Source organism: Ranitomeya variabilis, chromosome 1 (genome assembly GCF_051348905.1).
Source record: "Ranitomeya variabilis isolate aRanVar5 chromosome 1, aRanVar5.hap1, whole genome shotgun sequence".
NCBI classification, from domain to species: domain Eukaryota; kingdom Metazoa; phylum Chordata; class Amphibia; order Anura; family Dendrobatidae; genus Ranitomeya; species Ranitomeya variabilis.
In genome coordinates this window covers 1,085,035,392-1,085,050,034 of record NC_135232.1, presented here as the reverse complement: position 1 = coordinate 1,085,050,034, position 14,643 = coordinate 1,085,035,392, and the positions used below count along the sequence as shown (strand labels likewise).

Genomic DNA, 14,643 nt, shown 5'->3' with positions numbered 1-14,643 from the left:
AAAACTTCTGTGGAAAAAGAAAGCTGATTTTTAATTGGCTGCTACAGGCAACAAAGGCAGTTTCACCATCAGACAGCTTTGATACGTGTGACTTACTGTACCCTGTTTATCCAAAACCATCCACATAAAAAGTCTATGTTGCCCATAGCTATTACAGCCCTGCTTTCATTTTTACAAGATCAATGGTAAAATGAGATCTGCCCTGTGACAGGTTGCCATGGGCAACTTTGAGTAGTTTTGATTAAGAAAGGCAACAACTAGGCCCGAGTTGAACTTGGCTCATCGTAATCTAGATATGTTTGTACTCTGTATCTTACTCTATCTTGTTCCTTCATTGTAACTACAGATATGACATTAAACTGCGCATATAATATCCGCTCTTGTAAAGCTTTTGATAGGCTTTAATGTTTTATAATACTATCGCATACATGAAACACTCAGTTGTTAAGTAACCGGTCAGATAACCTCTCCTAACCACTTAACAATGGAGAAACATATGTCTAGAAGAAGTATAACAACCCAAGACAATCTATGATCTTAGACAAGCAGAGTTAAGGTGATTTAGGGGTTAAAATGGCTTTTTGTTGAACATTCAATAATGATGGGGCTACGACACGTGTGCCGCGACAGCCTCCCGTACACGATATGGCTGTCAACGGAACAATGCTCGGCCAGCAGCCATCTTGGCCGGCTCTCCCATATACACAAACTCTCACTCCTCTGAGGGCTCTTGTGCTCTCTACAAGACAGCCACCATCAGATATGTCTGGTAGTGGCTTATCTCTGTCAGAACAAAATAGATTGGCAATCCGAAATCAGACATTACGGATGTATACGGGCAGATATAAACAGAGGGTGCCCCTGTGCAAGAACAATGTATGGGCCCTTTTCAGTCCAATATATCATCATAGTGCACAATTCCACCTGCCTTGGAAGTAGAAATGGGCCCCCGTATCTCTTGGGCCTCTAGGCGACTGCATAGGTCACACCAATTATGTGTCCGCCCCAGTATATAGGGCTCCCATATACTGTAAATTAGAGGGTTGGCCAAGCCCATCAATATAGGCAGACGTGGCCTACAGTAGTCTAATGTGTATGGCTGCCTTTAGACAAGCCATGCAACCAATATTTTCTGCGCAACTGCCTGCAACTTGCTTTTGCACGATATTTTAGTGCTGAGAAGTCTACGGCAAGTGAGTCGTGAGCTACGTGAAAGCAGCTGTGTAAAATCTAAAACATCTGGAAACATTTGTGACCCTATCACAGTTGTGGTAGGTGACCGGTTTAAATGTGACACCATAAGAAATCATTAATTACGAGGTCGCAACAAGATGCTGTGATCTGAGTGTCACGCAACAAATCGCCACGTACCCTAAATGTACCCTAAATTGAGCAAATAATCCTGCCACTGACTAGATAGGATCACCACGCATGGTAATGTTCCCGCATTTTCTTCTATGTGGTGCCGCTGCTACATCGCACGACAGTGCAAGAGAATGGGGTCGCAACCAGCAAATTCCAACAGCTCCAACATCGGTGTTTGGGTGGCCCCTCTTGTCTCGGTTTACTCTCCTGTGCAATAAAGTCACAACTGCCCATATTACCACAGCAGCCAATCACTGGCCTCATTGGGATGCTTTAGGAGAGTGCTGAGACCAGTGATTGGCTGCAGTGGTCACGATAATGTCATCATCGCTTCAGATAAGAAAGATCTGTGGGGACCATTACAGTGTCAGCACTGGAGCAAATGGTTATTAAACTATTTTTTTAACATTTTTAGGCATGTCTTGCCTTTAGTCCATGTTTTGTGTTCCTTGACAATTCCTTTAAGTACTATTTAAATGGGGAAAAAAATTGGTGGTTCCAAGGGAGAGTTTTTCCCCTATATTTCTGGTTCACATCACCATACCTCAAATTTTGGGAAACCCTTCATCTTAGAATAGGTAATAGATAATGTGAGCCTCAAGTTCCGTGCTGATTCCTAGTGTTGTGAGAAATTCCCATTGACTATCTTGAAAGTGGACCTTTCTTTTTGGCAACAGGATTGCCTTTTTTTTCCGACTGCTCATCCTGTAAAAGTAAGAATGATTTTCCCAGGGTGTAATCAGCCCCTTACACACAGGCAAGGGCCAGACAAGTACAGGCGATGCACAGATCTGTAATTTAGAGGCACTGAACAAAAAAAAAAGCGAAACAATCGAAAAAAAATGATATGTGGTTGGCGGTACAATTCATATATATTTATTATGCATTGCTTATATAGTGCTATACAGACATCACCATCACTGTTCCCATTGGGGCTCACAATCTAGATTCCCTATCAGTATGTCTATGGAGTGTGGGAGGAAACCAGAGAACCAGGAGGAAACCCAGGCAAACACAGGGAGAACATACAAACTCCTTGTAGATGTTCTCCTTGGTGGATTTGACCCCAGCAAGGCTGTGGTGCTAACCAATGAGCCATATTTAGTTCTTGCTTACTAGAACCTGAGGCCCCGGCAGTCATCGCAATGACTTTTCCCCGTTTAAATTCCATCTCCTTCAACTTTTAGCCCCAGGCACTGCCATTACAGTGAAATTAAAAATGGAAAAAGTAGAAAATTCTATAGAGGTTTAGTTTGACTGAAAACCCATTAACATCGGTCACAAGACTGGCGAATACAACGCCGATACTTGTTTTAAAGTGAAGCCAAGTCATTTTACGCAAGATCTGGTAACTCATTAATCGGTCTTACAATGAATAACCTGCAGTAGTAACGAAGCTGGCAGATCTGCTGAACGCTCGTAATCTAACTCTACGCAACCTGATAAAGTTACAAAATTCGTCTCAATGCCACAGAGCTGCACGCGGGTGACGTTGGCGGAAAGTCATTCATCTTTGTAAAATCTGTCCTGTGCCAAGAATGACAAACTCTCGGCTTTTTTATTATTTTTTTTTTCCAGCTGATTCATTCTCTGCCCTCATTCGGAAGACGAGGCAGCTGCAATCATATCGGCCTATTTCGATCATCAGTAAAACAATTTGCCTTTTCCCGCTAATATACACTATGCATTTCATGAGGCCGACATTACCGTTCTGTTATGTAAATGTGCTTTGCCGGAGTCCCAGCTCCTGTAAAATGCTCACAGACTGAGCTATAGATATAAAGCAGAGGATTTAGATTGCATTCCTAAGTGAGAATACTTGTGAGTAATGTTGACTCAGCACCCTGCCGAGAGACTGATTACCGGGTGACACCTACTGGTTGACAAAATAACAATGCTACAGGCATTTTATTTTTTTGGGAAGGCCAAATCCTTTATTGGCCACAGGATACTATTAACCCCGTCTTCGCTGCTAGGAAAATCCATCCAAATTAAATAAAAAATGCAAATAAAAAAAAAATGCAAATACAAAGGGTATAACATTTTAATTAAAAAAAAAGTCTATCCTATATTTTTTCTTTTATTATTATCTTAGAACTCCAATCTGTTAGTAAGAAAAGGATCCAAATAGGATTTATTCAATTCTGCATCAATTTAACCCTTACTTCTTAGGCTCTACTATTTCTTCGAACATTTCATTCATCTGATATGTTTTAGGAAACGGAATACCGGAATAAGCAGAGGGGTGCGACAACGGATTACCCTGAGGTCCGTCCATTTTTTGTTTTTTTCATAGATTGTAAGTTTGTGAGTATAGGCCTAACCCTTCTTGGTACATGTTGGACTATGTGTAAGGCTATGTTCACATGTCCCGTAATGATCAATTATAACAGATCCAGTAGAATCCATTGGCCAAAAAAAGTGTCGCAGAACAACTTTGCAGTCAGTTTTTAAATAACAGACCTAGGCTGGATCCGTTTTTTTTTTAACATTGAAGTCTTTGGAAAATTGATGCAAATGAAAGAAAAATGCATGGCTGATTAATGGATTCAGTAGGTCAGAGGTAACGGTCTGAAGCTCTCAATGTAAGTCTATGGGATCCTCGTTCTGGCCTCATTCTGGTTCTCATAGACTTACATTGAGATGTGACTTCCGGATCGTCACAAACTGGTCACAAACTGCTGGAGACTGACCCGAGTGGTGCCGATAACAGAAGAAGAAGGCGGCTGGTAAGTATAAGACATGGGGCAGGGAACTTAGATTAGTAGCACCACTCCAGCGCTGTAATAAAAAAAAGCAAACACTGGAGTGGTGCTTTCTTTATAGGAGCAGTATTTCGACCCCTTCAGCAAACATTTATGTAAATAATTAGAAAAAGAGTGAGAAGAATTACTTTCTTGGGTATATAAGCTTTGTTCCAGCATAAGTGAAGTCACCATTAACCTATATGAAAATGACTATTACTAAATTAATAGTGACTATACATTACTGCGGTGATCTTGGAGTTGCCTTAGCAGAATAAGAGGACCACTTTCTTCCCCATTTCCATACGGACGGGATCAACTGATCCCTATTGAGCTAATAGTAGTATAACAAATGGTAACACCCCCCCCACACACACACTCCATGAACACTAACTAATTGGATTATAATATCAATGCCAACCAGTAGGTGTAGATATATTCATAAAAACCTGATTGTGCCCAGTGCGAACGCTAAGCGTGCCATGGGAAAGCAGCGCGGTAGGACGTCATTGCTTCAGTCACACAGAGCTGATTGTAGCAATCTGGCGTTACGCAGAACCCTAACACAAAAGCCCAAGTCAAGGGTGATATGATGCAAAGTTCTGAAAAGCGGGTGCCAGTTCTCCCTTATTTTCCTAAACCTAGCCTGTAACAAAGCTAGCCTTTGTGTCTCGCTAAAGCGGGTGTCCTTGCACAGACGCAGGGACAGGGGTTATTGAGGAGACAATATACCTGTTGTCATACCTGTAAGTCTGAGTCTTGTGACTTTATTACTTTTTTTATTCTTGCAATGCACTCAGCCAAGACAGCCTCCCTCACACCCACTGAAAGGCACATAATTCCCTAGAGTCTGGAAACAACCGGCCTCCTGCTAGCTACAGCCGGAGTCACATAAACCCGAGCAGGAAGACGCAGGCCGCTCGCTCGCTGACATGCCTTCCTCTGAGCATGTGACTGAACATAATGACAGGGGAAACCTGAGTGGGCAGTGGACGCAGAGGAAAATCATTGGCAGCGTGATACCAGCCCGCTTCTACTTTGTAATCAAATTAATCAGGATATTTGGAATTGCAGGGTTTGGCTTATGGAGAGATTAAAAGTCATAGTACAAGTCTGGTCATATTCACACGTAACGCGATGCCAAGTTTAGGAAACAGTGTAATGTAAACCCTTCCGACCTTCTCGTGGGAGAAGTCACAAGACCTACTAAGAAATGGGGCAAAAGACGGGTCGTATTACGAAGAGGTCTACAATGTAGGGACTCGCTGTCCTATAAAATATGTAACGCCACGTTCTTTCACTCTGTTCCAGTCTACACCGGTAGGCATAATGAAATGGTTTAGGCAGATATATTAATGTGCTTCAGCAAAATACGGTATAATTATAAAGTCAGCAGGAATGAGAATACCGGGGAGTTAAAAAGAACGTTGGGATGGAACTGGCAAATTGCCCTAAAAAAGGAGAAAATGTCTTTTTAACCCTACAGAGACTGTTATTAAGCCAAAGATCTATTATAAAATACTTTTGTCCAAATTAACGGTAATACATCCAATTTTCTTTTCTAGGTCAGGAGTCAAATGTCTTATAGGCATTGCATTTTATTACATATAAACCTCTTTCATGGGTCTGGCAAATTATTAAAGACAAAAAGCTACGAAAGAATTAGCATTTCCAGCCCTGACCATAGCAAACCTTGCTGAACGGTACTGATTTACTATGCAGAGATCCAGCTAAGGCTATGTTCACATACTGCATTTTTTCTGCAGGTAAAACCTGCTTTTTTGGCAGTAAAGCAGCTGCTTTAAAAAAAGCAGGTTTTTATGCTTTTTTTGCAGCTTTTTTGCACTTACTCGTTGCTTTCTATGGGTGAAAAACGAGCTGCAAAAACGCTGAAAGAAGGGACATGCTGTAGTTTGCAAAAACGCATAGGTTTTCCAATTCAGTCAGGAAATAAAACCAATGTGTGTGCATGAGATTTCTGATCTCTCACAGCTTTTGTTGGTACTGTAAAAAGCAGCTTTTAATTTGCATTAAAAAACGCAGAAAAAATGCAACGTGTGAACACAGCCTTAGGGTGATGCCCCTGGGAAATACGGAATAACATGGAGCCTTTCTAGTGCCCCTTTTGGTGGATATGGTGCAAGTTAAAGGGAATCTGTCACCCCAAAAATCGTATACAAGCTAAGGCCACCGGCATCAGGGGCTTATCTACAGCATTCTGTAATGCTGTAGATAAGCCCCCAATGTAATCTGAAAGATGAGAAAAACAGGTTATATTAAACTCACCCAGGGGCGGTCCCAGTGCGGTCCGGTCCGATGGGCGTCGTGGTCCGGGTCCGGCGCCTCCCATCTTCATGACGTCCTCTTCTTGTCTTCCTGCTGCAGCTCTGGCGCAGGCGTACTTTGTCTGCCCTGTTGAGGGCAGAGCAAAGTACTGCAGTGTGCAGGTCCCGGGAAAGGTCAGAGAGGCCCAGTGCCTGAGCACTGCAGTACTTTGCTCTGCCCTCAACAGGTCAGACAAAGTACGCCTGCGTCAGAGCCGCAGCAGGAAGACAAGAAGAGGACGTCATCTGATGAAGATAGGAGGCCCCGGACCGGACCGCGATGCCCATCGGACCAGAACGCAGCGGGACCGCCCCTGGGTGAGTATAATATAACCTGTTTTTCTTATCTTTCAGGTTACATTGGGGGTTTATCTACAGCATTACAGAATGCTGTATATAAGCCCCTGATGCCGGAGGCCTTAGCTCATATATGATTTTTGGGGTGACAGATTCCCTTTAATGTCCACCCATAGCTGACACTTTACAGACTTTATCCTCTCAAAAGAGAGCTATTTTGTATAATAAATCAAGAGTGACTAAACCGGGAGTCGCATTCAGTAAGGAAAACCGTGCTCTGTACTGAGGAGGTTGAAGAAACCCAAAACAGCTGTATGTATATGGGTTTCTGGATTGGCTACTATGCCTAGTAATGTTGCAAGGGTCTTACACTTGAAAAAAGGCATCTGTCTGGCTCAGAAACGAGTTAGTATTAATTAAAACCAATTTGGAATCCCAAAGATCTTTATTTGCTCAGTGCACCCTGCTTAAACAAGCCCATTCCAATTCTGCATTTATACACCAGGAAGAACCATTTCCTCCAGCCATGGTGCAGCAGCGGCGGCTTTCCATGATTTTATATGTGTTTCGCCTGCAGGCAACTCCTTCGGGTGACAGCTACCATCGCTTTCACTTATCCTTCACCAGACGGTATTGCCCTCTTTTGTGCGTGCTTTTGCCCCTGTCCACATCTTCTCAAGGGTCTAACACTGTCTTACCTAAAATAGATGGCACTAGTGAGGCTTTCGTTATGTCAAGGAGAGCTAATTTACATGTTTTTTTCATGGAGCACTGATAATAAGACTTCATACTCACGTGGTCTCCTTAAAGGATGCCCTTTCACAAAAGTTTTCACCATTTGATCTAATCACTAAAAATAACTGAGCTTTACTCACCCTTCCCAGGTCCAGCTCGGTGTCTCTGTAGCTGCCCCAGTCTTTGTTGCTTGGCTGCAGTGGTGATATCACACTGACAGAGCTGCTGCTTAGCGATTGCTGCAGTCAAACAACTGAGACTTGGTCACTAGTGGAGACCCAGTGTTGGGCCCGGGGAGGTGAGTAAAGATCAGTCATTGAACATATCAGGAAAACTTTTCTGAAAGGGGAGAACTCCTGAAAGAGAAAAGTTTCCGGACCATGGAAATAAGTTCTAAATAGTTACAACTTTTTCTTTTCTTTAACATTATTCACGCAATAATTCAGTCTACGATTGGTACTGATGTTAATTATATACCTGGATAGTCCTTTTTCCTAGGTCCTTCTTGAAATGATATGACTCATGAAGAATCTATAATGCCATCTGTCTGATTAATCTCGCACCATCTCACGAGCCGATGCAACATTTATATATAACATTCCACTCTGTGCAATCTGATGTCATTACATAGGCATAGGAACTTATTTGTGATGGACCTAAAATAGCCTACCAGCGACAAACTGGTTAAATAAAGACATGTTGTCCATTTCAATTAAGGCTTTTCCATCAACTAACTGCTGTAACATAATAGGGCACGTGGCTAGGCCACTCTCCTCGTTGTGTACTTGGGTTTTTTCATGCCAGTGTAATGTTACACTGACAAAGGAAGCACTGGTGAAGTTCAAGGACAACAATTGATGCAGCTGTCTTTTAAGGCATTCCACTTTAGACATGAAAGTAGTCCTTATTTGTCACTGTCTCTTCCCTCATCTTGTGAACTGGAGGCATAAATCAATAAAGACAATTTCTGGCAGTAGCCTATATAATGGGGGGGAGTTATTAAAAGCCGATGTGTTTCAACCAAATTTTAGCTATACTGAATGTTATGGAAGAGGTCATTGTGGTAGAGAAATGACCTCAGGGAGGTCAAAACATAATTGAGCAATTAAGTATTTCAATAAACTTGCACTGGTGACATAAAGGACTCATTACATCCTTGAGTCAACGAGTCTTAACGAGAATTCAAAATGGCCGAATCTATCCCCTCGAAAAGGCTTTGAAAAAATAATCAATATTATAAGTTTGGTAGAGTTTGAAGAAACCATGGAATAAGAATTTTCATAAAAAAAAAATGAACCCAACATGTTAAGATATCAGGAGCAAATTGTGTGAAATGACTACCTGGCTCCTGCCCTTAATTCCAGTAACAGAATCGCTAAGTGATGTAAACGATAGTGTGCTAGTAAAAGTATAACTCGCTAATCCATAATAATGAAGGGTAGAGATAAATAAGTTGCATTTGATATGTCTATATAGATGTGTTCCCCGTATAAATGATGCATCATGCAGGACTCAAGTTACCCACGTGGCGCTGGGCCAATATAACGCGTATAAGTGCTTATAAGTGCCACTCGAGTCCCGTTACAAGACTTGAAACAATGACTTCCAATAGAAACTTTTGGCCACAGGTTCTACTCCAGCTAAATATTCAGCATATTTGTAAAATCCTATGTTTAATTTCCTTAGTCTTACGAGAACTACCCCGAGAAACCCAACAGCCAGAGGGAACATAACTTTATTTATACTCTACAAGCTGGTGGCCAATAAGGCATCATCCTTCATGATCTGCAGAGATGTATTTTTTTGAAAATCTCCCAGTCATATGAGATACTTTCCAAATATTGCAAAACCTTTCACATGTTTTGTTGGGCATTATTGCATCTGAATGTATACACATTTCACAAGAGTAACTCAAAAGCACATGACAAAAAAACAAACATCAACTGATCCACCGGCAGGTACCGTACCTCAAATATGTTTGACGACTCGTTGCTGTATTGATTGGAAATGTTTTCTGATTGGTCACTGTACCACTTTAATCCACCCAAAAAGCTGTCTGCATCCAAGTCATTTACATCAAGTTCAGAAAGATCCAGTTCCGGAAGATCGGGGCAAAGGGGCTGGTCTTCGCCAACCAGAGCAGCGCACTGCAAGAAACATAGAATAATCATCACTTTTTTTTACCACCATCTGATGACATACAATCAGCCTCTTGTATCTTGAGATCAGGTATTTCTTTTCTTGGTGTCCATCAAGGTTACACTATGCTTGAAAAGTTTGGAAGCCTTCCAGATTGAACAATCTTTCAACCATACATGTGGCCATCAAAATGTCTCATCAGTATATGGCTCACTGCCACATTTCATAAAGCCTCACTCAGGAGGGTCAGCAGGGGCACACTTGCTATATTTTAATTCTTGGCCAATAAATATTTTCATAGAAAGGCTTTTCTTGAAAGTGCATAGCCATGGTGTAACAAGATGACATTTCAATGCCTATTTTGATATATCTAGGACACTTGCAAGTCATTCTATCTACAAAAAGCATCAGTTGGGTAGAACATTTCTGGAAGCAACATTTTGGAGCCAAAAGAATCAGATGACTGTAAAAGATTGATACTCTATTCATGAGTTCATCTAGCGAGCTTTGGATAGCATGTTGACCAAGGAAAACCAAGTAATCTGACCTTTCAGTAGGTTCCAGGCTTCACACGCCTAACTGTCCTCTCCTGTCACAGTCACATTCCTGCCACTTTATCACACATCTCTAACAGGTGCTTATCAATTTTTTACGCCATCCACTTCCTATACCCTACATGTCAAAACCAGGCTGAAAATGACCATTGGTCACTGTAAAAGTTATCGACGATGTTGGAATTCTATGCTGGGAGGGATCGAAAAAAAACAGACAAAAAAATGACCATTGGTCTCTGCAAAAGTTATCGATTATGTTGGAATTCTATGCTTACAGGGATCGAAAAAATAGGCTAAAAATGACCATTGATGGAATTCTATATCATTGCATGCAAGTGTCTGTAGAACTTCAGGTTCAGGTGGCCTTAAAGCAGAAGATGACAGGTGTCATCTGTCATCTGAAAACACCAATTTGAGGGGTCAATTCAACGTCAGACTTGTATTTTGGCATTTGGGAAGTGCAGATAGACCTAGAAAGAGCGCCAGGGGATGGTAAACTTGTTGCAATGTGTCCTGTAAGAACGGCTCTATCAATCTTCGCAATCTCCTCGCACATCGTCCTCATTAAAACGTGAAACATCTGGGACTTGAGCTACGTGGGCCTTTATTAATATGAGCATCGGTCTGTCCTGTTCTGGGAGCAGCAGACAGATTGTATTTTCCAGCAAGTGTTTTTTTTTCCCCTTTTTAATCAGCGTTTTTTTTTTTTTTTTTTCAGTTTACCAAGCTTCACAAATTAGCTTCATGTACAATATGAAAAAAAAAAAAAGCCTACAGTGTTCAACGGGGAACGGGGATGTATGCATGCATCTCCAGCAGCAAATTGTGACTCAGGCAACACCAAGAGTTAATCCGCTTCTGCATACAATAATAAGATATGCCAGATCAAACCATGGCGATCATAAGATCAATGACTGTTGATACGTTACTTGCAATCATTGGTTTTACAAAAAATAAATCTCGGGTATTTCCGTGCTAGCTGCTCCTCAATCAGCTCCTAGGCGGCATCAGGAATAATGCATGATGGAAAAATGAGGATACAGCAGCTGAGACCCAAGCGACCAGCTTCCACAGCCAGCCACAGGACTCTGGGCTACTCAAAAACAATTAGGACTTTGCAGTCGGGAGCTGCTTCACTTACTGTTCTGTTAGTCGATCAGAAGAATTAATGTTTGCATGCATTATTATTATTATTAATAGAGCATCTGTAATGCAAAAAAAATGACAATCCAAATGCATGCATAGAATAAAAATAGGATAAACATATGTCAAATGTATCAATAAATATTGATACAATTATTTCTGGTTTATTTGGATACAAAGTTTCCTTCCCATTCTACATCACAATTGTAGAATGCCAAACCTGCAGAACTGTATCTCCTACATCACACTCCAGGGACTAGTCCAGAACTGCTGGCTTTTTAATCCCCCCACCCCTCAATATGAATTGTAGCTGTAGAATTGATGTATGGCTACCTATTTTTACACAAGCAGCAACATCATACACAGCACCATCCCATACACTTGCTATTCTCCAGCATTCACCCTATTATCACAAATGGGAATAAACAGCTCATCTCCATCATGCAGAGTAGTAGTGATACATGGACCTGTTCTGGCCAGCAAAGGGAGCCACCATCAGACAAACCCCAGCAGTAATAACCATCAATATTATCATCATAAATAATAATAGAAGAAAGTAGCAGCAGCATCCTGACAACCATGCCATAATAATTACCCAGGCATAGGATAAGCCATACATCTCCCAATGGACGAGCAGAATGCAGGCAGCAATAAGTGCGATTATTTTTAAGTTAATTGTTATATAAATAGCCATGGCTGGCTTCCAAGCAGGCCACTGGAAAGACTTCAGACACTGATTCATATCAATATCTTGGAGCATACATATTGCATGTGACTGGAGAGAGACACAGCCAAAGACACATGCAAATAGTTTCCAACTGCAAGAGGCACTGATGACAGCAGCTAATCTCTGGCTCCAGCATCATACAAGTAAAAAACCTTAAAATAGCCTGCAGAAAATGTGAAGACTTCTTCCTCCATACAGTGCAAGGCTTCATCTGTTTGGGGGCTTACAAGTCTATTGCAAAGGAATAATAATAAAAAATAAAAAAAAAGCAAAAAAAAAATTGTAAAATATTGCAAAAAAAATAAAATAAAATAAAATGTGCATGCAAAAAAAAAAAAAGAGAATGCAAGGCTGTAGGTTTCGAAAGGGTTTGTGTGCATGCTCACCTCTATGTCACTCCATACAGAGTCCTGGTTGCACATGTCCCACGCCATTCAGTCCCTGAATGACGGCAGTAAAGCTTTGGAAGTCCAATCCACAGGCGCACACAGAGCGAACACTCATGCAGGCGACTAGCCCCTCACTGAGGCTCAGCTGAAGGCACCTGTCTTACTACTGTTCCCAGTCACATGACCCAGCTATAAAGTAGGCTGGTCTGCCCCTCTGCCTGCCCTGCTGCTGCCGCCGCTGCTGCTGCTCCTCCGAGCTGTGTGATGTCACGGCGAGGCAGACCCAGCTCCTGTGAAATGAAGCTTCCCAGCCGCGGTTAACCCCTTCCGCGCCGCGGTGGAGCAGGCTGCCACCCTCCTCCTCCTCCTCATCCATCCATCCATGCCAACTCCAGGCTGCCAGAGCCCAGCTCACACTGCAGTGTGGCCATTCCTCCGCGTTTAACCCTCTCAGGACAAGCAGCCTGCCGTGGGAGCTGACTGTGAGCACCAGGAGATGGGACGAGGCTTTGGGTTTGGACTGCGGAGACTTACAGGAGGAGGAGGAGGAGGAGATGAGTAGAATTGCTTCATGCTCTCCTCTTATACAAGTGAGCAAGAGTGATGGACGATTTTATTTTATTTTCCCGCTAGATCGGACAAACAAGCAAAGACTGGGTCAGATATCTCAACTTGGAAGTGTTTGTTGGGCATACAGGTGGTAGCTAAGAGGTGTTGGTGGAAATCTTGGGGTCTGGAGACTGGCAGATGTCATGTGGACCATGGTTGGTGAGGCTTCTGCCCACTGGTGGACACAGACCAAAGAGGACCCCTGTGCAAGAGCGATATATGGGCCCTTTGCGTTCCAATAATCCATCATCATGCACAATTCCACCTGCTTAGGAGGTGGCCGTAGGCCTCCTTACCTCTGGGGACCCTGGGTTGCAACAATGATGTGTCCCTATCCATGAATGTGTTAAGGTAGAGTCATAGCAACTTTGTAGTCATACACCCTAACCAAGGTAGGACGAGTGACCCTAGGACTGCGTGTTTCATAATAATCGTGAAACTTTATAAGATAATTGTGAAAAATCCTGAACCGATCAGCCAACGATGTAGAAAACGTTTACCAACGCTTATCCAAAAGATTATCATTATCATCAGACCTGAGCTACCAAAAACGACAGTATATCTGTTACCGATCGTTCAGTGCCCGATCTGCCTAGGTAAATAGGCTATTAAACTATATAGTTTATCTATTTTATCTATCTCCTATCAATCCATTATCATCTATCTATCAGCTCTATCTATCTATTATCTCTATCTATTATTTATCTATCATCTATCTTATCATCTATCTATATATATATTATCTATCATCTATCTTATATATATATATATATATATATATATATATATATATTATCTATCCGTTATCTGTCTATTATCTATTTATCATCTATCTATCCCATATCTATTATCTGTCCCATACTCTATCTATCTATCTATCTATCTATCTATCTATCTATCTATCTATCTATCTATTTATGATCTATCTATCTATCTATCTATCTATCTATCTATCTATCTATCTATCTATCTATGATCTATCTATCTATTATATATCTGTCTATCTATTATCTATCTATTATATATCTATTATCTATCATTTCTATCTATTATCTGTTATCTATCATCTATTATCTGTCTATCTTTCTACCTATTCATGTATCTACCCTTCTATCTATACATTTGCCTCTTCCATCTATTCCATTGGTCTTTCTGATCAGCCATTTGTTTGGTGACTAGTGTAAACAGACCCTTATCACCAACCTACATAATTGCTCATCAGCGTGCTGGGACCCCACCATTGGGACTTTTACCGATCCTGAAAATAAGGTCTTAACCATTTCACAAGGCAGCGCATGCTGAACCATGGCTACATGAAGCTCCCAGCATACGTATAGCCAAGACCAGATATTTTTCCTGTAGATAGGAGATGTGCATTGATTCTAGCATAACCCATTTAAATTCACTTCACATGGCTACCACAACTATGGGGAAAAAATCTCAAAGCCAGGGGTCCACACAGAGGATCAGAATGAGACATTTCAACATAGAAACCCTTCCTCGCCAAGAGCATAGCTATGGAGGGGTAGCTGGACATTTGCCTCTGGGTATTTGGTTGTATTCATGGTGCCATTGTCAGACAGTTCTGCAAGAGCAGTCAGAGCTGAATCTTTGGAT

General features: G+C 41.7%; 1 protein-coding gene across 2 annotated transcripts in view; it reads right to left on the bottom strand.

Moving 5' to 3' along the window:
• Nucleotides 1-12,663, bottom strand: part of PPARGC1A (PPARG coactivator 1 alpha) — a 141,042-nt gene extending 128,379 nt beyond the window's left edge. For both annotated transcript variants that reach the window (XM_077279963.1, XM_077279964.1), the window contains exons 1-2: nt 12,415-12,663; nt 9,433-9,612 (exon numbers count right to left, since the gene is read on the bottom strand). In XM_077279963.1, coding sequence (XP_077136078.1) covers nt 9,433-9,612; nt 12,415-12,462 — 228 coding nt within the window. In that variant the 5' untranslated portion in view covers nt 12,463-12,663. The remainder of the gene's footprint in view (nt 1-9,432; nt 9,613-12,414) is intronic.
• Between the last annotated feature and the right edge of the window lie 1,980 nt (nt 12,664-14,643).